Here is a 27832-nt window from a genome sequence, read left to right on the forward strand (position 1 = left end):
GGAATCGGGAATTTGTTTTTAAAAAAAACAAGAAGGGGTGGGGATCTGTGTGGAAGAATGAATCTCCCACGAGAAAATATGGGTTAAGTATGTAAATAGATGGGGATGGTACTAGGTATATGAATGTGTTAAGGAATAAATCCCCTAAAAACGTTCATGGACACAGGGATGGGTAGGTATGGAAAAAAATGGCAGCGGGATCTAGGAAATATGCGTTGTAAAAATTATAGCTTAGCTTATTGAATGGTGGAATGAATCTCCTCCCAGACGTTCGAGGATACAGAGATAAGTCTGGAAGAAGTTGGGGACGGAGACTATGGATATGGGGCGTAAAAAGTGTGGGACGGGGCCAGGAATATGGCGGCATCGCTGTTTGAAGGGACGTTCGGGGCGGAACCAATAATTTTTATTAATGCATAACCCAGAACGTTCGAGAAAACAGGAGTAGGTTTATAAGAAATATAACTTAGCTTTTCTTTAAGGACGAAATTGAGGACGGGATCTGGTATACGGCTGTGTAAAGGAATGAATCTATGGGTATGTTCGAGAACACAGGGTGGGAATTAGGAATATGCGATGTAAAAATGGGGACGGGGCCAGGTATATCACTGTGTCAATGGACTAATCCATGAGAATATTCGAGAACTAGGAATATGCGATGTAAAAATTGAAACTTTGGGACGGGACCAGATATATGGCTGTGTCAAGGAGTGGGTTCATAAGAATGCTTGGTAGGAACTTGAAATATGCGATGTAAAAATTGAAACTTCGCGACGGGACCAGATATATGGCCATGTCAAGGGGTGGATCCATGACAATGTTTGGTGGGAACCTGGAATATGCTATATAAAAATTGTAACTTGGCTTACCTGAGTATTGTTATAGAGCAACTGTAACTTATATCCGGGTATAAAATTAAACTGGTTAATATGGCTAACGGCTAACTCCGCGGACACCAACTCAGAATTCCCATTAATCCCGGTCTTACAGGAACACGAAAAATCAAAAAGACCGCCGATATACAGAACTTTATCCTCCGAACCACCTGGTGGGAGCTCACCATAATCCTTAGAACACTCATTGCCGCACACTTCTTCCCGAGGCGCAATAGCCGTAGATGGGATGAAATCGTCATGGGTTACCGTAATTTCACTGCTGATATCGTTAGTTGTTTCGTAATCTTCTAAAAAAGAACTGAAATCAGTGACTTCTAACTTGTTACCCAACGGTATATGATTAGAGCCTACTAACTTCCACAAACATATATTCAAAAAGAACAACGCCCGAAATAAAAGAAAAAGATAGATTTTTTTGCGGACATACATTTTTTTCATCGGTCATGTCTGATATGAAGAAACCGCCACTAAAGTCCAGTACAATTCATACCCATCTGTTTGTTCCGTACACCATCGAATAAATCAGTTATTCCGAACCACAAAAAGTTTTTTTCTGAATCAAGTGAAGAATTATTTTTCATTTTAATAAAAACACGATCCACAAAAAATATCCATCCATTTAAAAAATAATTTTAATATTCCCTAAGAATTTCGCATCTCTGAAACGAAATCGTTTGCAATATTAAAAAAGCACCGCCATTATAAATGACCCCGGTAAAAGAACATGGCGTACTTCACAAACAACTTTTTTTTTAACTTTGAAACTTTCTGATCCGAACTTTTTTTTGGTTGAATTAAATTAGCCAGATTTATTAATTTGTGCGCTTTAGATCAAGTTTTCCATTCACATAAGTGGAACGTTCACGGATCTTTTTCTAAGAAGTATTTGAAATTGGCGGAGAGATCGTGGACTAACCACCGGCTGATGGAGAACTGTCATACCATAGCGTAACTTCTTGCGCTTCTCTCGTCGACACTCCACCATCGATCCGTGGCAATTTGCTGTCGAAGCGACGAGAGAGAATGAAACCTAGTGGACGTAAAGAAACGAGGATACGGCAGCAGAGCAGATTTAACACTATCAAATTGATCGCCGAGTAAAAGGGGCAGACGCGTGAAAAATCTGTAAGCAGTGATCGCGGATGATCTCTTGAACGTATAGGACCAATACGCCCATTCACTAAGATTTATGAATGAATCACAAATAGCGGGAGATCACCACAATGCATTGGTCATCTTAGATTAACATACGACTAATGGTACAGTGCGTAAAGCCGAGTGCGCACTGATCAAATAAACAGATCTGTTTAGCTGAAACCTAGCTCACAACATTCGTACGTGTTTGGACACGCACGGGTCCTAGGGCTTGGTAGCTCTTTAACCAATCGCAAGAAACCGGGTGAAAAATATGTCTGTCTCTACGGCAAGTCTGGGATCTTCTACGGTGCCGAACACACCCCAAGTTACGTAAGTTTCGCGCACGGGTTTACTAAAATTTCCTCAATAGACTACCCGTTGTAGGACGTACGTCGGGTTGTGAGCTAGGCTAAACGCTATTTTACTGTTGTTGTGTGTGCAATGCATAAAGCGGAGTGCGCTCAGATTCTAATAAACAGATTTGTCCAGCTAACGTGTAGGGTTTATCTTGTACTACTGGCAAACAAAAGATAAAATAAACAACCAAATAACACCACATCACTACGTGTAAGAAAATCAAAGACAAATAAAATAGTTTCAAAATGCCCGCATACTGTAAATTTAACACAATTACACTGGGGCTTTCAATTTTGCATAAATAACGCCTTTCGGCCCACATATTCTCGGATTCACTAGACCAACTAAAGGAACCTTGACAGTTGGAATTTGGAATAAGGGTTGGCCATATAGTGCCGATGGTCCGGACAATATTTCTCTCATAGCACACTGCATAGCGTATGTCCATCTTCATTAGTCCTGTCGCTGCAGAACAGTAGGACCTTAAACCCTATTTCATTGTATTTCATTTTATTTCTCTGTATGTCGACAGATGGGTCCTGAACATTTTTTAAAAAGACAAAGATTCATTAGAGCGTCGAGCCATGTTATCTTTCAATCCCACCTTGTAGAATATATAGCATGTCAATAAGTACAATATCCTTCACACACCTGCTCCTTATTATACAAAAATAGTTTATGTTTTTCTATAGGTGGGCTTTCAAGTGGTCTGAAACCTATCCGTATGATACATGAATCCGACCTGTCTATGAAACTACAAATAAACTCAACTAATCAACTGATTTTTAAAAGTCGTTTTATAAACTTAACTAATCAACTGATTTTTAAAGTCGGTTTTATTTTTTTTTTTTCTAAGTCTGAAACTATATCTGTCCACAGTATTGATTTAATAAGAATATACAACATACGGCATGAGGTTTAACGTCAATTCGACACAAACTAGTTCATGTTAGAAATAGCACGCGGTATATTTTAATTTGTATAATTCGCTTGGGTGTTATTTTTTTTAGCAGTGGGAGGAAATCGGAAGACCTGTATGAAAACACACAGGTTGGGCAAGCGATTCTACTAATTGTATTTCTTTTATTGGTTATTAAGGTATTTATATAGAAGCAATATTATTTAGAGGTTGGAACTCGAGTCCGAATAAGGTCACATCAAAGACCCGACTTGCGGCTCTACTTGGAATGTATATCGAAAATTGACTTTGAAAAAACAGCAGGCATGGTGGCTGATTGGTATCATGTCGCGATGTCGTTGTGTCGTCTTTCATAAGCCGACAATACGACATTTTAATACGACAACCCGATATCACGACATTTCATCCCGACAATACGACAATTTTAAAAATGTCGTAATGTCGCGTAAAAATGTCGTATTGTCCTGTTAAAATGTCGGGTTGTCGGCTTTCTTCCTCTCAATATACAGTTTGATTATGTACACTGCACCTGGTGTTGGTCAAGTAAGCTCCCCGGGATTCTGCAGCGTAGTTTCTCCCTCCTTTCGGTAGCATGCGCTATACAGTGTACTGCGAGGGGAAACTACCGGCCTACTCTTATGTTGAATTCAATCAATTCTTGGAAAATTCGTCACACTGTCAGCGTCAGTGCTTTGCGTACATACCATTGTCGGGGTTGGTATATTACATTTCATTGTCGGTCGGGGTTGGTGTTTTACATTTTATTGTCAGTGTGGGAGCGTTAGTATTATTGTCAGTGTTCGTTACGGGTGTGTATTTACATGTGATCATCAATCGTAAAAATGGCAATAATAGATATCGGCGGACTAGTGAACCTGCGGACTACTGAACATTCCCCTGGTGGACTAGCGACTTATAAGAGATTTTGGACTCGGTTTGATGGTACTAAAGACAGCGACTTGGGACTTGACTCGGATTCGATGTGCGGCGACTTGAAACTCGACTCGGACCAATTTGCGGCGACTTGGGACTCGACTCAGATTCGAGGTCCCACGACTTGTTCCCGCCTCTAATATTAATCCAGTTTCTACCAAGGTTGTTTTTTTTATAGTAATTTTGTAATAAATCATATTCCACCAGTTTGTTACAAAGGTCTTTAAACTTAATATTGCACTAAATTCAATTGTATTTATTTGTAAAAGATTTTTTTTAAACAATAATTTTATTCAGTGTATAGCCGAATGAAAAGGCCTATAAAAAAAATCTCCTCACTAAATATACATAATATTGATACGTGCGTGTTAGATTATAGGGGCTGCCATTAAGACAAGTGGCGTGGTTTTTATTCCCAACGTTGCGCAACAAGGAGTAGGGTCGCCTGTCCAGCCTCGTTTTTTTCTTGTCTCCCAGTTTCCTCCCACAGCAAAAAACAATCCTATGCGCAAGCGATTTATCGAAATAAAATTGAACCATATGTTAGTCCCGACATGACCTAGTTTGTATAGATTGGAGTTTAAACCCTATTTGTCTCTCTGGATGCCTATTGTTGAACCATTCTCAATTTTTTTAAAACTAAAATTGCAGTATTCAGTTCCTGGTAGTGCACGGTTATCTAAATTCCCTACAAACGTAAATATCAGATTATTCCATCTGATGTCACAAATCTAACCTATGTTTGAAGAGGTTGATCACACCCAATTATATAAGTCGTGAATTCATTGAAAACGATGACAATTGTAATTGGCCCTGTCACTTCAGCACATCAAAATCTGTCGAATCAGGAATCAACACAAAATCTATTCCTTTGAAGTTAAAACTCAACATTTTAAAACATTAAAGGGGAGGGGGGGGGGGGGCATTGTCCATCAGTTTCAATATTCTAATAACAGATCTAGATCATGATTAGAACAACTGTGATCAACTTCCAGGTTAATTAAAGATGCATTATGTAAGAGTTAAATCTGCCTACGGTAGGTCTTTATTTTGGCTTCAAATGTTATATAAACTATATAAGTCCATAACCAACCATCGCGTTTCTTATCGTAAAATACCAACAACGGTATCAATGAAAATCCAGACCGCCCTGTTCTTCAAACGTTCGTAAAATGTAATGTATGCTTAATAATGACTAGTGAAATCTTGTGGAAACGTAGTGTGTATATAATAGTATAGTGTTTGTTATCCATAGAATGAAGTAATTTGACTGACATTTTCAATATTGTACTTATCTATTTTTAAACTATTATAGCGACAACTATTTGCTCTTTATTTACATCTTACATAATGCATCTTTAAGCCATAAAAAAAGAGAGGAATATTGTCTGAAACCAGTAAATGTTTATAAATCTCTTTAATAGACTTCAGAAGCTGTAAATTGCTCCATTTAAATCTAGACTTAAAAGTGGACGTTTTCGTTAGCCCATTCGGTGCTGATAAGTAGGACGTTGAACCATATTTCATTTCATTCTTTGACTGGCTGGCTGTTTTATGATTCACGTACGTGATACCAGATATCGACAATAGAAAGTGGTGGTGGTACCGGATATCAATAATGGATAGTAACAGTGGTACCGGATATTAACAATGGACAGTGACAGTTGTACAGGACATTAACAATGGGCAGGCACAGTGATACATGATATCAACAATGAACAGTTCCAGTAGTACAGGATATCAACCATGGACAATGATAGCGGTAGTACGAAGATTGGTACACATTAATCCAGGACCGAATTAACCTTGTGACGGGAAGGTGGGGGGGGGGGGGGCAAGTCGAAGGGTGTTGAGGGGTTGAATTAAGAATATAAGAGGTGTGGGTCCAGTGCGGTGTATTCTGTGGTATATTCTAGGCAAGACAAGTTAAATAAAGCACATTCTGTTTGTATTGTAACATAAGTTTCAATCATCAATCAATATACGAAGCCCAGCCAGCACCCTTTATAGGGAAACAGTCGTTACGAGAGTGGAACAACACCGGTCTTTTTGAAGAGTATATAAGGCCTTGCTTGTACCCCCACTGATAGTGCGTTGTAATTACTGCACCTATCCCAAATTATTTCGGGATTATAAAAAAGGGGACAGTATCTTGTGTTTAAAGATACTCTATTGAGTCGATATATTAGAGAGCGAATGAAATTAATTTTGATATTTTATTTACTATACCACCATATATGTTAAAATGTTAAAATGTACAAAAGCAATTAATTAATTAAAAACTTATCCCAAACAGTATCTTGTGTTTAAAGATATTCTATTGAGTCGGTAGAGAGTGAATGAAATTAATTTTAATATTTTATTTATTAAACCACGTATGTTAAAATGTACAAAGGCAATTAATTACAAACTTAAAATGTTAAAATGTTGGGGCTTAAAGTAACTATACATGATTTACATTTCTCGGAAAATATCAGATTTCTTATGGTTTAATCCACATTAGTACTTATGTAGGCTAAGCAGAGATAAGCAGTTTGATTGGTTGAGACCATGGAACACGATAACTAGGGTTCTTATTGGGAGAGAGCAATGAAACTCCGAGTATGTATTCATTATATCAATACCATGACTAAGTTGGGTGATGAGAATTTCCTGCCTAGTCCATTAGGTAAATGTCTTGACTGAGTTCAATGATTAACATTTCCCACTAAAGCTAAGCAGAGCTAAGCAATATCATCGTTCGATGCCTTGGGACAAGATAACCTTGATTCAAACTTGGTTTTAAATTTTCACTATCAGGTAGTTAAATAAACTTATCGAGTTTGATCGTGAACATTTTGTGCTTAGACTTAGTATAGATAATCAGTTTGATTGCTCCATACTTTTGAAAAAGGTAAACGTGAAATTAATTAACCTGTGCCATCTATTTATTTTGTGATTTCGGCGGAGGTACACCGGCCTCACTGTTGGCTTGTTGATTAGACATTTATTGACTTACCTAGACCATAATCAACTCTCGATGCCATTGGATGACTCGGATATTAGGTAAATTTAAATATGTTTAACTGTTGATGATTTACCGTAAAAATGGATAATCGAGACTTCGTTTATTATCATAACAGTGTTATTGTATCGCCGATATCTCGGTCTTACCTACTATCTAATCTTACCCGCTTCCCGTGTAAGAAAAGAAGGCCATAATGCCATTTTGGACAGTCATTACTATTAGAGATAAAATTGGCAACATATATAGTTTATAAAAGTACATGGAACATTATTTACAAACTTGCGCCTAGTGGAAGTCCCTAGTTATACTACAGTTGGATCACTGGTGAAGTTACACAAGAGGGATTTAGGAGCACCCAATCAGTCATTGGGAAGACTCCCGGGAGATGAGGAAAATGAATTAAAAACTTGTGTCTCGTAGAAGCGCTAGGCATATTACAATCGGATCAGTGGTTAATGAATAGTTGAAGTTACACCCTAAATGCTGCTGGAAAGACTCCTGGAAGCCGTGGGGAAAATGCTACTTGAGGATGAACTGTTGTTGGAAAGACTCCTGGAAGCTGTAGGTGGGGAAGCTGCTACTTGAAGATGAACTGCTGCTGGGAAGACTTTTGGAAACTATGGAGAAGCTTGAGGATGAACTATTTGATTTTGGAGTTGAAGGAGCTGCTAACTATTATTGATTTGGTTAAAAGTCGGTAATAGCCGTAAAGAGGGTTCAGATCGCGATCTTTCCCACTCTGTTGAATCAAGAGATCCCATTAAAGAAAATACAAGTCTATCCCATGTCCAGTCCAGTATATTCGTTCTTGTGTAATCACACATGCCTATAGGTATTAAAACGTTGGGAATCTGGCAGTCTTCTATAAGACATGGTACAAGACGCATACTTCGAGCACCTGAAAATTACAAAGAAACATTTTTTCACTTTAACATTTCAATGTGTTTTATATTGGCTGGTGTAGTCAGTGAGTAAGGCGTTGGCTCACAAACCAGGGTCTCACGGGTTCGCCCCGGTGCTGTCCGCGACAGTATCTCAGAAATTCCAGAGTGGTTTCCCCTTGTCAGTGGTGCATGAATGGGGAATTGAATAAACAATGTCTAGTCTTACGGATGATATTTCTAAGGAACAGAAAAAATAAAATTACAGATTCAAATTTCACAATAAGAGAATAAAATTAATAATTACAAACTGTGAATTTGAATTTCAGGGCGTACTATTGTCGCACGTTGCGGCAGTGTGAAGTTAGCTCAATTTTTGTTTTTCGATATTCAGATTTGAAAATAGAAAAACAGATTTCTCGGATGAATATAGAAGAACTAAGAAACGCATTTTATTAGATGGAATAATAGATCTAACAGCTCGTTTTTAATGAAATAGCTCGATTTTCGACATTCAAACTTGGATGTCAAAATAACAGATTTTAATCATGTATATCTACAGAATGTCTCCAAAATACATTTAATTAAATCAGTAACTAAAACGAATTAAAGATATCTTAAATGAGGATGCCTGAGCAGTGGATTCACATAAAAACTGCACTTTTCGATATTTAGACATGAAGAGTGACATGTTATTCATAATGGCATATCCGTTACTAATTGTATTATTCAAAACGAAATAGGGTTTAACGTCCTACTTTTCTGTACACGCGCAGGTGCAAAACGGCAACATGCCCAAAGAATCTACGTGATAGTTGTCAAAATCGTGAAAAATCTGGGTTTGGTTCAGTCAAATTATACAGAAATACGTGTTATTCAGTACGAGTACCGTGACGTCATAATCGCCATATCAGAATAGTGCACAATATTGTTTTGAGAATTATCGTTATGTTTTCGTACCATATCATTGCAATTTCTAATAAGTGATTTTTAATGAAACAATCATTCTCATTTTCCATATCTTTCGCCTTCAATTCAACTTTCCAATTTCAATTTTTTGACCCGAAAGGGGCCGTGCATGTCAAATGCAAGTCTAAGGTACGGGTGATTTTTGCGTCGCATTCGACGTGCATTTTTGCGCCACAATGTCTCGGCCGTGCTCTACCACAAATGACCATCACCAGGCCCCTCGTTTTTTTTTTTATTTAGGTTGTCGAGAAAAAATATCTTCATAGTTACAGAACTATTTATTAAACTTACGTAGGGACAAACTGGCAGCAAAGTTTGTCTGGAATTCACAGATCTCGCTCTGTAGATATCGTGGTGACATAATTATCAACATTTTTCTGCATCTATAGTTAGAGAAAAAGAGATATGGGGTTTAACATCCACACGCCACAAACTAGGTCATTTCGGAACTAACATATGGTTCAATTTTATTTCTGGCGACCCTACTCCTTGTCACGTACAACCGCGGGTGGGGGGGGGGGCGAAACCACGCCAGGTTATACAAAGACCTTGTGATCTACCGCGCAAGAACCACTGGCAGTTGCAATTCGATATGAGTAGGCCGTAGTGTTGCTGTCCGGGCAAGATTTGCCTCATAGAACAGTGTCTGGAGTATCCGGTTATGAACGGTTGCTTCTGCTGAAAAGTCAAGGTGTGGTCTTAAACGGTTGATTTCGGCGCAAGGTCAAGTTTTAGCCATGAACGGTTGATTTCGGTGACTAATCGTAAGAAGACGATTAGAAATCATGGGGGAAAAAATCAGTTCACTTCGGACGTGGGTGCCATTTGACATGCATATAAAATACATCATACCTATCTTTTATAAGACTTGCACTAATGGTATGAGTTGGACCACCAGGTAAGTCGTTTCGACCAGGTACACATAATTTTAAATTATATGGCTCACTTTCTAATTTGTTAACCAGATCTTTTACAAACCGCAGGTCGGCGCCATCCGGGTTGTAACATACAAAGGCGTGGTAATATTGGGGACAACCGTTTTCAACTGAAAAAGACGTCAAAAATGATTTTCATAATAATGTGACATTGAGCAAACAATTTTATAAAAGAATTAATAGCCTTGAGGATTGCACAACACGATGTAGACAAAAGACATGATATATGGAATCACGGTCGCTGTGAGGTTTAGTGCCCCCCCCCCACCTGTTGACACGCAACAGCGATCGAGGCAAACTAGCCGTGCGAAAATGAAACATCAAACCGTACTTGGTTGCTTTAAAGATGCATTTTGTAAAAGCTAAATCTGCCAATTGCAGGTCTTTTTTGGTTTCAAATGTTAGTCACATGGCAAGCATATAATCAAAACTATCGGATGGCGGGGATATTAACGGATTGAAACCCAGGCGTCATTTCATTTAATGATTGAATTTAAAAATGGCTAAATCTAGAATAAAAAGTATGGTAGTTACGATAATAAACAAGCTTTAGCGAAAAAAATATAAGGTTAATAAATTAAAATGAAAAATTACAAGAAAAACCAATGGAACCCAGAGTGATCACAGTGACATCTTGTCAGAACTTCAAACAGCGAAAACTCCGCTGATAATAAAGTATATTGGAACTGATATAATAAGAACGGCAAGCTCTTTATCTAAATCTTACATAATGCATCTTTCTTTAATAAAACGTATACTATGTGTATTATTATTAAACATCCTACCGTCGTCTGTTGTCATAAACTGATCTTGATCGCCACCCTTGTGTACTGAAATAAATAATTGTATGCAAATATGAACCAGTATTGTGATTGAGTAAAAAAAAACCAGAACTGTGATTGGGTGTAAAAATGAACCAGGATTGTGATTGGATGTAAAAAATGAACCAGGATTGTGATTGGCCGAGCAGGTTCTCCGGGATTATCGGGCGCTACCGAGAGATACCAAGAAGAGTCTGACGGGTAAGAGAATCTGTGGCAGTGGTAATTAGAAAAGATTATGAGGCCGAGCAAATGTCCCATTGCATCGCGAATGTCCTTCTTCATTAGCTCGGGGTTTAATCACGTTAAACTCAATTTCATTTCATTTTTTAATTTGTAAACGTGGAATATTTACCATGTAGTTGTTCTGACATTTTGAGTTTGTTTTTCCTATTAACGTTGAGATTTCTGAAAGGAGAGAAAATGTAAGAGCTAAAACTGCCTATTGCAGGTCTTTCATTATTATTATTATTATTATTGTTCGATTTATATAGCGCTTCATTACACGTGAAGTGTTTCTAAGCGCATATCACAAACATATACTTCAAACACACAAAAACAATCAAAATCAGGAGAACATAATTAAACACAGCTGCCTGTTAGGCGCTATTATTCAAAGGTTTATATCCAACAAATCAACCGGCTAATCTCTATATTGAACTCAGTCGAGGTATTTACCTGATGAACACCTACACCAAGTAGAGTTCAAAAATAAAAACAAAGTTTAAAAGAATCAACTTCATTAACAAAAATTAAACAATCAAAAACTAAACTGATAAATCAAATTCAAACGAAACAAATAAAACAAAGAAAATGAAAAGAGCAATTCATTACCATTCTACATTAACAAAATAAAGGAAATCAACTTGTGAAAATTTGTTTAAAAAATGCCTTAAATGTTATATAAATTACTAATTAGACATTAACATGACAAAACCATAATCGACTCTCAATGCCATGGGATATGTCCGATTTTAAGGAAATTAGAACGGTTCGGCCATTTAATGATTTAATTTAAAAATGGAGAAGCGAGACTAAGATTCGAATGACCAGTACGGTAGTTACGATCATGCACACGTCTTGTCAACAATACAACTTTTCTCAAAATAATATTTGAATGAAACTATCAATCGGCCTACATTTATTTTGCATTATCTATGTTTTAAATATTATTATAGCGAGAACAGCAAGCTCTTTATCTGAATCTTACATAGTGCCCCTTTAAATATAGCTCATAAAACTTTAACATAATCCCCTCGAAATATTCGAAGGCCATGGCGGGTTTTAATCTGCAGAAAGTCCCGTGCCGGATTAAGCATGCATGGCACTCCTTGCATCAACAATGAAAAGGGGTATCCGTATTCTCCGGCGCATGTCCCTATGGCCCGCGGTTGCCTTGGCGAGGGTGTGATAAGGCTATGTCCCCTTTGTTAAACTCTACTGTATTATTATTATGGTGTATTTATATAGCACATTTTTCCCCGAGTGCCCAGATGCTCGTTACAAACTTAAAAAAAGATGCAATACAAAACAAAACAATAAAATACATGTAAATAGTCACCGGAAAAATAAAAATATATAAACTTCCTGAAACAAAATGGAAATATAAAAACAGCTAAGTTAAGAATTTGTATGAAAAGGCCATATCACAGTTATAAAAAAGCTTTGGTAAATAAAGAGAATGACTAGGGAAATACCCAAAGTAGCTATTTATAGTACAATAGCAATCACGCGTTTTTACTTCTCTCTATACACAACCACTATGATATTCATTCTTATAAGATATATAATATACTACTACAGTATAGGGGAAATAAACCAGTAGATAACAGATCAGTTTATATTGTCGGTGCACCATAGTCCAGTCAATTTGGGGTTAGACCCAAAACAAATTGCAACAGAATTAATTTCACTGGGATGCATTTCAGTATAGTCCCCTAAACAACATCCCAAAAATGTTCCAAAATATTTTTGGTGGAAATGGGTCAAATTGCGTAATATGCTAATTAGCATAATTTCATACTTCAAAAATTGGCTTAATGCTATAACTTGGCTATTAAATGTTCAAATTTGGTGGAAATTGTGTCTAAACCCATGTTTTCGTGGCCTGGGAACCAAATAAACACATTTAGAATATAATCACTTTATTACATAATGCACAATATGTAAATTAACAGCCGCCATTAGTGTAAAACTTATATTTCCCCCTAAATCTGAAACTCTTTGACTTAGCTCCATGAAACCAGTATCTACGCTCATAATTTCAGGGTCAAGGGTGCCGAAAAACACAGTGGTATTGCATAATATAGAATATGCAAATTAGACACCTCGGCCATGACTGAAAAATACACTATTAGTCCAAACCCAAAGCATTTGCAATAACCTGAAAAATCAAGTTCCCACACCCATTTTATTACTTTCAAAGAAAGTAATAAAAGTATCTGTACCTCATTATGGAGAACATTTGACTGATAGCATTAGCACCAGAGCACTGTTGTCAGGGGGGGGGGGGGGAGGGGGGTGGTCACATAGCCCTGATGAAAACAAACAAATTATCAAAACTTTATCATCAGAATTCTCTAAAACTGGTTTCGGAGGTGCTACAGCTATGTCCTTTGAAGTCTCCACAAGTATGTCAGTGCAGTCCAGTCGATGTTTTTTATAAGTGCACCAATCAGTGCCACACCTAGTTTAACAGTTACACCTGAACAGTCACAGGAACTCTTTAGGTATTAAGAAACCCTCAACGTTTTTCATCACCATTACATAATATAATCATTATAAAAACATAACAGTTAATCTTATTGTCAGTAATTTTATTTGTTTTTAATATAGTTTATTAATTGATGAATTCACACTGTAATGTACCTATACATTAATCATTATCAAAACATTATAACATAGTTGTTAATTTTATTTCAAAGTTAATCACATAAATAAGCACAATTGAAAATTGAGCACATTGTTTATAATAAAATGAACAGTAAATTTGCAAAAGTCCGTGTTAATGGTGCTGTTGTCCGGGAATGCGAGAAACGCAGACATGGTAAATGCAAAACCACAGTAAAGATCCAGAGAGAAGAGGTCAGCCAGTCAGAAAAAGTGAACAACCTCATGCTGGTGACCCAGTACTCAAATGATTCTTGGGGTGAAAAATACCATAAAGAGTCCATCCACTGGAACTCAAGAGATTGTAGAACCAATTGTCACTGCTGCAGTCTCAAAACTACCAGAAGGAACCATTTCCCAGCTTCCACCTATTAGACACCTCAAACGTACTATAAGATGTTTCAAGAATTCAAGACTACTACCAGGAAAGCTGGTACCTCTACCACCAACTCAACAGGCCATGAAAATACCAGACCAATACAAAGAAATTTTTAATGGGGAATCTTTCCTTCTGTCTGGCAGTGGTTCAAACAATCCAGGTGGAATTTTACTATATTTAACAGTGACCAACCTGAGGGTCCCGACCTCAACCGTTCATCGGTTGGCTGAAGACCGCTAAAGTTGCACCTGATATATTTTACCAGATTTACACCATACATGCTCCTATCGACAACCACATAGTTCCACGTGTTGGTGCTCTACTTAAAAACAAGACTGGGGATACCAATTCCTACCGACAACCACATAGTTCCACGTGTTGGTGCTCTACTTAAAAACAAGACTGTTGTCGTCTGTTGTCTGTCATTAATGACTTTGAGATTACTAAAAAAAAAAGTCTATCCAGAGAGCTTTTCCTGAAACTGAGATATACCGTAAATTGCAGACGTAGGGACCTCATCAACGTTACCAAACAGACAATGAATCCAATCTTGACTTCAGAATGATACCGACATTTGGAGACCTGATAGTCGTAACCGTAGGAATATTTATACAATTGAACTATGGTCCAGCCTCCAAGAACGATCAACAATATAGAAGGGTGGCATAGATGATTTCAGACTCCAGTTAGCTGTTGCCATGTCAACATATGGAAGTTTCTAGATGCCCTGAAGAAACACCAAGCTCTACAAGAAGTTACTATGGAACAGATAATAGCTGCAGAGCAGCCTGTATAACACACAGAGCATGTACTGGACATTATAAGTTAAACATTCACCATGTGTTGGACTTTTTACGTGGTATTGCTCATAATATTCCCTTGTAGTCACTGAGTGAGTGTTATTATGGAAAACATCAATGTTGATTTAAATTGACAAATAATTCGTGTTTTCAATGTCGAAGAATTTGGATGATATTGGCTACTTTAAACGAAATTTATAACAATAAACTTTTAGTAATACACCGAGGATAGTCTCTTGCAGTAAAATATTGGTCTTAGTACTCAATGAAAGTCATTTGGGGTGGGGTGGGGGTCTAAAGACCATAATTTCTGTAACGCAAATGCCTACATGAACTATAATAGTTTTCACTGGATTCCTTGACCCTGTAATTATGGGCATAGGTACTGGTTTCATTGAGCTAAGTCAAAGAGTTTCAGATTTAGGGGGGGGAAATAAGTTTTTCACTAATGGCGGCTGTTAATTTGCATATTGTGCATCAGGTAATTATGTGAGTATATTCCAAATGTGTTTATTTGTGTCCCTGGCCACGAAAACATGGGTTTGGATACAATTGCCACCAAAGTTGAACATTTGATAGCCAAATAATAGCATTAAATCAATTTTTGAAACATGAAATTATGCTAATTAGCATATTACGCAATTTGACCCCTTTCCACCAAAAATATTTTGGAACATTTTTAGTATGATGTGCAGGAGACCTTACGGAAATGCATACCACCAAAAGAAATTCTGTTGCAATCTGTTTTGGGTTGGGCCCTTTTTTCAGCTAGATTGACTGGACTACCATCCTGATATTCCTCTTATATAGGCCTACTCAACAGAGATTATTTTACTTATATAGGCCTACTCAACTAAGATTATATTTCATATGAATAAATAATCTTGTAAATATGGGTATTTTATCTTGAACACTGGAATTGCGTTATTATTAGTACATAAACCATGGCAGGAAACAATATTATATATATTGGTAGTCTCTATCATCCGAAAGAATAAGTTAAAGACTATGGGGTTCTATTAGTGACCGAGAGTGGTGTACTGTTGAGATAAACTTAACAAAGTTACAGACTTTCACCCAGTCCAAACATCTTAAATCTAAAATATTATTAATTGTTATAAGTATTATAAATTGTCATAAATATTGTTAATTATCATAAATAATCAATATTCACCAGCTCTACTCGCCGCCCTCTAAGTAAAAACAAGGACGAAGGGAATAAGTTCACCACACTCACAGGTATTCACCGCCCTGTAAGTAAAGCTACGACCAGGCGAATAAGGAAGTTCGTTTTAAAACTAAACACTGAGACACGTGACACACTTTAGTCGCGATTATCATGCCAGCAAATCCACGACGTTATATAGGCGACCATAGTCCTTGTCGCGGACACAATTATTATAGGTATCAAAACCACGTCAGTTAACTCAATGACCGACCTTATGATCTAAACGCATATCAAACAATGATAACATTGCTCAACGAGATTTTCAATATATTCATTTTGCGTTATCAATTTTATTATAGCTAGAGGCCGGCTTTGTATCTAAACCTTACATAATGCGACTTATACTGAATGTTAAATAATTAATTTAAGTTTATTATTTTAGCGTCGATTAAGCCGTGATAATTGAATATTGTGCGAAACATACATCGTCGAAATTCATGAGATATGTATTTCAATTTTACGGTTTTTCTGTGTCATAGGTCCACTCGATCACTAAAAAAATTTATTTCAATTTTAAGGTTTTTTTTTTTCATTTTGCGAGGACTGTACATCGCAGTGGACGCTTACGGCTGTCCCCCGAATCCATTGGATCCATTCCCTTGATTTAATACGTGGTTTCTTTCTTTTAAAATCTGAGTAGTTTGTCTTGTCCGCAGGTTTGTCTTGTCGGTTTTGTTTTGTGTGTAGTGCGGTCCTGTTGCACTTATTATTACATATCAATACACCTACATAGGAAAACGTGTAGTTATCTAAATTTCCATCTGATGTCACAAATCTAAACTATGTTTGAAAAGGTTGGTCATACCCAATTATATAAGTCGTGAATTCATTGAAAACGTTAACAATTGTAATTGGCCCTGTCATTTCAGCACATCAAAATCTGTCCTACGTCACTGACACAAGGAGGAACCATGCCGGAATATCCCGGTGAACTTTCTCGGTCAACACACCGGGATGTAACACGGTACCTCCAGATTAGAGAGTCAACGTTTAACTCACTGAACCACCGCGGCTCTACACCTCTGGCTCGCATGATGAATTTTAACAAAAGATAGATAAGGGTGGCAGCTTCATGTACTCTGATCACCTCGCATTTTCAAATACCGAATATATTCAAGCCCCAACTTCATGTGTAGCACCATCGCAACTGAAAGGACATTGCTGTCTAGTCGTTCGGACGGGACAAAAAAACAAGGTCCACTTTCATAATCAACAATATGTTAGTCTCAAAATTGCCGAACTGTTGCGATGGCGAGACGTTTAAGGCACTTTCACTTCATTCCATCAGCCAGTCAGTCATAGGAGCTTAACGTCCGCTTCCACCTAGGATAATATCGCAGGCAAAGTTCATTCCATGTTTCGTACTTTTATTTATGAAGTAAAATGCCAGCAAATCTCTTCACTAGAGTGCATCATGCTAGTGCTTGATTCTTCAAGAACCTTGGCTTCAAAAGAACTGTTTCTTTACTTAAAATACTTGAAATACTGTCGAGGAACGAATAGTTGTTATTGCAGCATTTTGAATCCACACTGTTGCTATTATTGCTGATAAATTGTTAGCGTAACACGTTAACTACAGACTCTTGTCATAATAATACAAGTAGGCCAACAATAAGCACATCGTTTATCTTACCATTGTTTCATTTATCTTGATGTTCTTCGTTGTTTATGATGTTAAAATAAAAACTTCGTCCATAATTTTAGTCTGTGAGAAATTCAATAAAATGGAGTTTAACGTCCTAACCGGGATAAAAAACTTCGTCCATAATTATAGTCCGTGAGAAATCCAATAAAATAGAGTTTAACGTCCTACTGTTCTCCAGTGCACTAAACTCGCTATAATCATGTTGGGGATATTCGAGGGCAATTAAAGCACCATTGCAGTGGTTCCCCTCCCTTTTGGATCTGCAACTGGGTCCCGAACGGCGTTCATCTTGTTGTGCTTGTTCTTCTTGTTCTTGGGGCCAACGCTCTTCGAAAAAAAAGCCCCTAAAACTCCGCTAATTTGAGTATGATCGAGTCGAAACTTCCTTCGATTGCGGATTTTTCCAAGATCGTTTAGATGGCGTCAAGATCGGTTCTTGGTGTTATTTTTTCCTTTGCGCATCGCTTGACGACTTTTTTCAAGATGGTACCGATGCCATCATGATCTGTTCAAGTCATACTTTTTCGATTCGGGGAACCTTTGAGACATTTTAGAAATCTCCGCGGATCCATCACATCTACATTTATTCTGTTCAGTCAGGTTTCCCATGTTAAGGACTTAATTAGATCTTTAATAGATAAACCTTAGTTCTATTACGTCCTTCCTGCGAATCATTCATTGTTTTGTTTTCCATTTTGAGTGAAGTCTATATCACTACAGACCGGGGACTGTACAGCGCAGTGAACGCTTATGGCTAGCTGATCTGATATATAGGGTTTTTTTAAGATGCCTGTGTATATTGTGTCCTGTCCGTAGGTTTGTCTCGTGTAATAATTTGTGTGTGGTGTTGTCCTCTTGCACTTACTATTAACAAAAGCGTGATATATCAACCCACTGTAAGATGACCGACATTACTATTTTTAAGCAAACCGTTTTAGTCCTTAAGTATAATTCGAGAATATTGAAGAAAAGTATTTATTATGCTTCCATTCACTAGAATCGGATAGGTTTTTTTAGTCTTTGTGGGTATGAAAGACGCAAAACGGAAAAGAACAGCATTACGAAATAGCCCTGTATACTAATCTTGCAATGTTGAGGAAAATCAGTGCAGAGATCTATTCTGAAAGTAGACAGTTCTCTGTGTACAGAATGAAGATAAATCTCCCCATGATTTTAAATTATTCCCCAGTCACATGTAAATTGTAATTTGACGTCACACAAGTTGTGATAACGATGGTACGTGTGCGTTAATTTTCTCCAGGACAATTAAACACGGATCAATTAAAAATCGTTTAAAAGTTATCTTTAGCTGCATGGTAGAAATATAAACACGGACCAAGATGGAATCGATAGATTATAATCGTCTACACGAGTTGTTTTTATTGTATTCAACTTTTACATGATAATACAAACCACGATTTCTCAGATAAACACCAAACTTACAACTTTCTCTGCTGTAAAAGCTTGGGTGAAAGAGTTCATTCTTCTGCTGACGAGCTATATGTTTGTTTGATTTTTTAGGCTAGCAACCGACTTTAGTCTTGTATGTTTTGAAATATAACGTACTAATGACATAGGACGTTCCTTTGTACTTAAAAAGGAATTGTAGTGTACACTAATATTACATTATGTTGAAGGAAAATGTTACATTATGTTAAAGGAGCATGTTGGTCTCTACTAATATTACATTATGTTAAAGGGGGTGTTGGTTTCGACTAATATAACATTATGTTAAGGGAGAATGTTGGTGTCCACTTGTATTACATTATGTTAAAGTATAATGTTGATGTCCACTAATATTACATCATTTAAAGGAGAATATTGGTGTCCATTTATATTAGGCCACATCATGTTAAAGGATAATGTTGGTGTCTACTAATAGTATATTATTTTAAAGGGGGGTGTTGGTGTCGACTAATATTAGATTATGTTAAAGGAGAATGTTGGTTTCCACTTATTACATTATGTTAAATGATAATGTTGGTGTCGACTAATATTACATCATTTAATGGAGAATGTTGGTGTCCACTTACATTAGGCTACATCATGTTAAAGGATAATGTTTGTGTTTACTAATAGTATGTTAAAGGGAAATGTTGGTGTGCACATATATTAGATAATGTTTAAGAAGAATATTGGTGCACTAATATTACATTATGTTAAAGGAGATGTTGGTGTCCATTAATATTACGTTATGTTGAAGGATATGTTGGTGTCCACTAATATTACACCATTTTTAAGGGGAATGTTGGTGTACACATATATTAGATCATGTTAAAGGATAATGTTGGTATCTACTAATATTACATTATGTTTAAAGGGAGTGTTGGTGTCGACTAATATTACATTATGTTTAATGAGTTTGTTGGTCTCCACTAATATTACATGATGTTATAGGGGAATATTGTTATCTACTAATATTACATTATGTTATAGGAAAATGGTGTTGTTTACTAATAATATATTATGTTAACGGAGACTGTTGATGTATTTTCAATCTGATTAAAACACGGATCTTATTACATTTGGTTTTTATTTTTTTTTTTTTTTTTTTTTTTTTTTTTATAGTTCAAAATTTCGATTCACTTGTCTTCAATACACTAGGATCTGGAAGAGTTGTTATTAACGTGTTCTGGATGATGTGAGGGTTTAGCCAATGAAACGGTCTGATACAGCGAGCTTTTGGCGTGTGGTGGACGGAACTGTGGGCATTCCACCGGAAACATCAATGCTGATTGGTTAATCAAATGTTTGACGTAATAGGGTCAAAAGCCGCTCTGTATGATAGGTCAGATTTTCATGTACTGTTGGCCATCGCAAGTATAAATTCGATATAAGAGTAGTGCCGCTGTCCAGGCAAAATTCCCCTCTTCGCACACTGCATGGCGTATGCCCGTCTTCATTAGCCCAGTTAGGAGCAGAACAGTAGGACGTTAAACCCCATTTCATTTTCGAGATGGCGGCTTGTCCAGTATTAACTATACACTGCCAAGAGAATATGAGGCACTGAGAAAAGGGGTGGTAAAGCACTTGTGGCAACATATTATAATGGCGGAATAGTAGCCAAGCTCCACAAAACATGTTCGCATAGATGTATGACTTTTTGAAGTGGAATATCGGATGGTTATTAAAGGGAAATAACTATATAAATCTGGAGTCGACCCATCTTTGTTTTTTTTTTATTTCTGCCCGGACACTCGCCTAACAAGTTTTCGTTGTAATAACCGCTTGGGTAAATTTAGTTCGACAAAAGTAATTAAAAACTCAAAAAAATAACAAAACATACGGTGTTAGAATTTGCTGTCACGAGAAGAGAGGGTGTGTCATCTTCTCTCATCATCATCAAGTTAAAATAGGGTGTCCAGCTTGTTAATGTTTGGTATCGACAATCCGGATAGAAAAAAAACGTGGGGAAAAGAATCCGCTTGCTTTGTGGTAAAGCAAAGTTCTCGCAGTAAAAACTGGACCTGTGGAATATTTACATCTTGTGATTATTTCATAGTTAAAAATTTCAAGTCATTTAAAACTGTTTACAACTTTAAGGTTTAATATCAGCGCTATATATATATATATACCAAGATGGCTAACTTTGATAGGTGAGTAGCCTTGACTTGTGTTCACAATAACGTTGTGTTTCTTTTCAAAATATGGGATTATCACAAAAATTCTGATTTTACCCCTCAATTTGACAGAAAGGGGAAACGGTACATATGTCCCTGGTAAGAGCTAGCCCTTCTTAATAACATAAATCCCTATATGGAGATTATAGAATATTTTTAATAATCCTAAGTTCAGTTCTGTTATCCTTTCAGAAACTGGGCATAGGTCGAGAGGATGGTCGATTGTCAATCTGGAACGTCCCGAAGGAACAGAATTGAAAACGAGCTACGCGCAATTAAGTCATGTCACAGTTCTTTCAGCCCCGGGAAGTGTGAGTAGAGTCGTGACTTAATTAAACACAACGAATGTATTACAGCTATCATGATTGGTTGAAATATTATCTTATGGGGTCGGTGCATGCGTTGTAGCCCGAAATGCCCCTTTTCACTCGATTGTCACTATTTTTGGGTTGTAGAGACCTTAATTCCGGAACGTCCAAACGAGTATCTCCATTGACTTCAGTTTGAAGGGAGATAACTGGTAGTGTATTATTCATAATACTGTCACTTGTTTCTGCAAAGACAGAGAAGTTGGGTTTAAAGACAATATGGTGTCGGTCATTATCACATATTGTGACAGAACTGGTTAAACACGTTCCAAATATAGTTTTAACACAGAGATCATTACTACGATAGATGGGTAACGAAGATTTGAAGAAACGGAAATAACGCAATAAATGGAAAACAAGATTTATCCTTCTATATAACTGACTGAAGTAACGAGCAAAAACTGATAATTCCTTCGCAGACCAGAAGTTGTCATATGAGACTGTGAAGGGATATCTTTATAAAAAGAATTGACTGACACTAGATAAGAAAAAACGAAAAAAATAGATAAAGTCTGTGCATTGCCATATCTTTATTAAGTTTATTAAGTATAGAATGAATAAAAACAAGGGAATGTACGGGCTATTTCTATTTTTCTCGTTCTATCACATTGTGATAATGGCTGACATTAATATTGTCCTTTAACGTCCACTCGGTACTAATCATGTAATTTGGGGGTCAGTATGGCATATTTATATAATGTTTTTATTTCAATAATTAGGTTAGGAGTGCAGGCCCTTCGAACCCAATTCGCGTTGGGGCGCTGTCAGGGTAGCGTAGCGAAGCCAAAATGAGACCCCAGAGACTTGTCCCCGAGACAATTTTTTAACTAAAAAACAAATTAACACAAGGTTTGAAAGGTACAATTTTATGGATACAGAATTACTGAGTTTAATACTAAGCCAATGTTTCGACGAGGATACTCTCGTGTTTATCAAGCAAATGCTACAGATATGTGAATAGTAGTCATGAATAATACAGAACATGCACCTCGACATGTGAATTTAAAATCATAACTATTATTCGTAGACCTTTAAGTTGGAACCGGAAATAAGAGTAGGCCGCTCTCAGGGTTCAATTTCCCTTATAGAGGGCAGGACAGCTGTCTAGTCGCTCTGATAGGTCCCGTGTACACATTGGCGTGCACGTAAAAGATCGTTTGGCAGTTGGAATTCGATATAATAGTAGGCCGTAGCCCCGCTGTCCATGAAACATTTCCCTTATAACACACTGTATGGCGTGTGCCAGTCTTCATTAGCCCAGCCGGAGCAGAACAGCAGGATGTTAAACCTATTTCATTTCATTCCATGCCTCATAGCACACTGCACGGGGTATGTCCGGGAGATGAATATTTAGACAAATAAACATTAAATACACACACACATATATATATATATATATATATATATATATATATATATATATATATACATGTATGATCAAACTTTTAGAATGCCATATTTTTATATATATGACCAATCACATGATCAAACTTTTAGAATGCCATATTTTTTTTTATCATCTATACTTTGCGAGAACAATCTTTATTTTAAAGTTATAGCAGAACAGTAGGACGTTAAACCCCACTTCATTTCATTTCATTTAAGGTTATATGCAAATACAATAAAACCATTTAAAATAGATACATGGATGTACAACAAATCAATCGTAATTTAAGAATATATATAATATAGTACAAGAAATGAAACATCGATTGAGCAAGATAGTTTGTGTTAACCTCTCTGGCGTCTTTTATACCTTCCATCCTGCATGGGTTGTTGTATTAGTTTTTTGCGGGACGGGATACGTTTCCCTAGCTAGAAAACCCTAACGCGCGCTTTTTCTGAATGGTTACACTAACGCAAACCTATATATAATTAATACGTTGACCTTAAATTCTTTAAAACAAACCCTTTAAAAAAAAGAGCGAGCTGAATGGTTTGTGAGACAGAGAGAGAGAGAGAGAGAAAGAGAGAGAGAGAGAGAGAGAGGGAGAGCTTTTCCTTTTCAGGAATATCCAAATGAAATGAAATGGGGTGTAACGTCCTATTTTGCTGCACCAATTGGGAAAATATAGTGTAATATGAGAGAGAGAGAGAGAGAGATGGGGAGAGAGAGAGAGAGAGAGAGAGGGGGGTTAACGTTCACTCGACACAAACTAGGTCATTTCGGGACTAACATAGGTTCAATTTTATTTCAACAATTCGCTTACGCGTAGGGGTCTCTAGCATTGGGAGGAAGCCGGAGGACCCGGAGAAAACCCACGAGGTTGGACAGGCGACCCTACTCCTTGTCACGTACAACCGGGGAGTCGAAACCTGATTTGTTAAAACTGTAAAAATAACCATTTCATTTCTTTTACTACGGGGAACCCTGATGAAGCTCTTCTACGAACACGTTAAAAGGCTAACCTTATCTGAATGATTGTTTGTTATAACTGCATACATCCAGTCCGTCAAACATTTAAACCCCATTTCATTTCATTTACTATGGGGAACTCTGTGCGGAGCTTTAAAACGTACTCCTTATCTGTTATCATGTATATTATAGCCTGTACGTCAAATTGTAACTAATTGGCGACATATACAATGGTTTGATATATATACCCGAGAATTAATATAAGTACATATGATTACCGTTATACACATATACAATACACTATATCACTCAATGAAAGCCAAATCTCTCTTCAAAGGGATTACCATTCAGACAGGTCAATTGTTAATAGGGGGTATGGTAAGTAATAATCTTATGCAAGAGACACATATTTATTAAAGGGTAGCTATTATTTTAAAAATATTTAATTAAATATAATTGGGAATGGATTAGTTTTATTGAAGATATAATCGACTTTTAATATTATAATTATCTGCGTTTAAGTTCTCCTGTTACCCCTTAATCAGATAATAGAGCGACCCATATTGCCGAAAACGTTTGTCTCGAATATTAAGTCTTTTAATCGTGTGTTATTAATGAAAAACGAATGCGACTGGATAATAGTCGAATATATAATAAATGAAACGTTGTTATGATCGTAAAGTATTTTTTGTTAAAGATTTAGTGGTTGTCAACGTAGAAATATAGCTACTCGTTTATCGCCGACCCGTGTGTGGAGACAACCGTGTAAATCAAACGATGGAATAATTTATGAAAATCGCGCGTTTTATCGATTTTGTTTCTAGAATTGATTTTATTAGCAGACGAGTAAAATCTAGTGGCAGACGACACTCGGCTTTAACAGGGAATATATTGGAAATAATTAAAGTGTGTTTTATTACGTCACAGGTAGGGTATATAACAGTTATATCATAGTATTTTTATTACACCGGCATGTCATATACTTATCTAAAGTATAATATTTTAAAAAATGATGTGATTACTATATATAAACATAATCTGGCAGTGACATAATAATGATTTGGGCGATCCAAATGAAAGTGAAAACTGCCGACTGTTTTGATCGTAAGTAGTCCCTCGTGTTGTATACAAGGATTGCCATGATTACTCTTACTGGAACACCCGATGTCATCTCCCGTTCTCATGGCTAATAATAATGTAGATATTCGGCGTCTTTTCAATATGTGCACTGTAAAATTATCGTCGACTATAAAATACATTATATCCAGTGTCGTATTCTTATTTAGAAAAGGACGAAATAACTCTAATGAAAAGTTTTAATGAATTCCGGTTAGCTAATAGCTAGACGGACGATATCTGTTACATTGGCATATCTTTCATTTTCTTGGGATTACCTGCCTAACTTCACGGGTTTACATTGTAACTGACCGGATGTCTAGCAAGTAGTATTTATGAGCCTATAGACAACAACGTTTTAAAAGCAATTTGTTACTCGGTCTTTTGGAACAATATTTAACTTTCACGGTTTAATATTAATTACTTATAAATAAATGGAATACATGCGAAATTACTCTCTCTCTCTCTCTTTCTCTCTCTCTCTCTCTCTCTCAAACGGCATATTGACAAATGACGTAATAATTTTCTGCTGGGAGAGCCATATGTTTTCTATACTCGACTGGCCCGCATCGATTTTCCGGCAGTTCTTTAGCCCCGTTTCCGTTATCAGTTGATTACGTAACACAGGGTTACTCATGCGTATTCATGACTTCATTATCTGTCCATTTTAATTGCACGTTCTGTTGCGTTATGTTTGTCTAAAAAAATCGAATCTGACATCTGAACACCAATGTCTTCGCGTCACGTGATGCACACAGCGTTCTAATAATAGTCGGTCTGTTTAGATTTCTAACACCATACCATTGTCTTTTAGTCAAAAACACTAATTTGTTTATAAATTATATGCATTTGATTACATGTGCGGCGGAAATGGGTGGTTTTGCCCGGATTATGGTCGGATAGTCGTTATTACTTCTGTTTTCCTTTCATTCCTACTGCCAAATGAACTTTAGCAGTTTTACTCGGACAATTGCCTTTACGTCAGCTTTGTAGGTTTTACCAATTTGCAAATGAAATGAAATAAAATGGGTTTAACATCCTACTGACATACTATATGGCGTACCCCCGTCTTCATTAGTCCAGCCGGGGGTACGTTCACTCATTCCTGTATATTATAATAGGTCAATGGTAAAACCAGTAGATACGTAATAGAATGTATTATGGTATTAAACCTGTCGATTTATCACAGATGGTCTATCCGATTACTTGATGGATCACCAATTAGTATTATGACATTGTTCCATGACAGTTTCTTCACAGCGAGAGAGAAATGGGGTTTAACGTCCCCTCAACACAACCTATGTCTTTTCTAGACTAACATAGGTCAATTTCATTTAAAGAGTTTAACGTGTACTCAACACAAACTGTAGTCCTAGCGGACTACCATTATTTCAGTAATTCGCTTGGGGGTCTGTAGCAGTAGGAGGACACCAGGAGGTCACGCCTGTCATGCGTTAGTCAGGCGCGGATCCAGAGGGGGTGTCCAGGGGGTCCGGACCCCCCCCCCCTGCTCAAGCTTGAAAATTTGAAGGGTCCGAGAAACTTAAATCTAAAAGCCTGAATCTGACCCAAAAATTGCGATGAGTTGGTATACATTGAGTTGAGTCATGACTTTCATTCCATTGTGGGCAAAAACAAATAGTCACATACAGCTCTGGCAATTAGCCAAAAACGTCGACAGCATAAATTGCCGTCGGGACCAATCGCCTATTGACGACGGCAATTTTTTAACACCGTATTGTATGAAAATATAAGTTTATTGAAATTTAAAGAGTTTTATTAAGGCTGTTCGCCTGTTGACGTTGAATATTGTTGTGTTTGCTTTTTAATTTTATCGGCAGCGTTGATAAGAAAAAATACCTGGTCATTTATTTTATCAAATTTTAAAAAAAATATGCTAGCGGAATTTATAAGATTTTTGAACAACCATAATATGGTATCTGAAGATATTTTGTTCCTCACCTGTGAAGGGAGCATTCCCCATCAACATTTTAAGGACATTTTATGCGATTTTATTGGCGATTTTTAGACCTGTAATTTTGGAATTTACCTTCCGGAAAAACGTCAGAATGCACCAAATTGAATCTAATTTGCCAATTTTGCCAATACAACGTTTAGCGCCTTTGGCGCTCGCGGCGGTGGCATACGCCCACCGCAATTAGTTAAGCAATTATCCAACCTAGACCCCCCCCCCTTCAAAAAATCCTGGATCCGCGCCTGGTTAGATCACTCGGCTCCACCCCCTTATTTTCAAAATAGAACGACATGTTCAAGAATTGACAAGAATGGCTTTAATCTATAACAATAGCTTAAATTAGTCCAGATATCAGACAGATTACAGAAAGGATAAAGTAGTTATTTTAAATAGAATTGGGAACCCAGTTTATGTCTGTCTTGATTTAATAATAATCCATAATCATTCTATGTATGGAGCCGAGTTGGCTCAGTGGGTAAGACGTTGGCTCACTGACCTGGTCGCCCTATGCCGTGTTCGACCCCGGTGTTCAAAGTTCCCCCTTGTCAGTTGGGTAGGACGGAGAGAATATAGAATATAGTCGTCCGGGTGGGACAAAAAC

The 27832-nt window shown here is 37.0% G+C and overlaps 2 protein-coding genes across 2 annotated transcripts in view; one reads left to right on the top strand and one right to left on the bottom strand.

The window, feature by feature from the left end:
• Window positions 1–6453: 6453 nt before the first annotated feature.
• On the bottom strand, window positions 6454–16237 carry LOC126830193 (myeloid differentiation primary response protein MyD88-like). The gene is made up of 6 exons (XM_056103087.1): window positions 16098–16237; window positions 11211–11263; window positions 10820–10864; window positions 9952–10144; window positions 9391–9482; window positions 6454–8147 (listed from the first exon to the last, which is right to left on the bottom strand). Exons 2-6 carry the CDS (start codon window positions 11227–11229, stop codon window positions 7918–7920), a joined length of 579 nt encoding a protein of 192 aa, XP_055959062.1. The 5' UTR covers window positions 11230–11263; window positions 16098–16237; the 3' UTR covers window positions 6454–7917.
• An 8590-nt stretch (window positions 16238–24827) lies between these two features.
• Window positions 24828–27832, top strand: part of LOC126830186 (serine/threonine-protein kinase DCLK1) — a 41253-nt gene continuing 38248 nt past the window's right edge. The window contains exon 1 of the mRNA XM_050560510.2: window positions 24828–25067. The gene's annotated coding sequence lies outside the window, so the exon portion shown is untranslated. The remainder of the gene's footprint in view (window positions 25068–27832) is intronic.

This window comes from Patella vulgata, chromosome 8 (assembly GCF_932274485.2).
Source record: "Patella vulgata chromosome 8, xgPatVulg1.2, whole genome shotgun sequence".
Classification (NCBI taxonomy): Eukaryota; Metazoa; Mollusca; class Gastropoda; family Patellidae; genus Patella; species Patella vulgata.

Excerpts from the sequence above, each read along its gene's own strand:
- LOC126830193 (XM_056103087.1), bottom strand. Across the intron at positions 10,145-10,819 it reads GTTTATGACAACAGACGACG|TTGAAAACGGTTGTCCCCAA; the intron begins GTAGGATGTTTA and ends CGTCTTTTTCAG. Across the intron at positions 8,148-9,390 it reads TGCTGCCAGTTTGTCCCTAC|GTGCTCGAAGTATGCGTCTT; the intron begins GTAAGTTTAATA and ends TGTAATTTTCAG.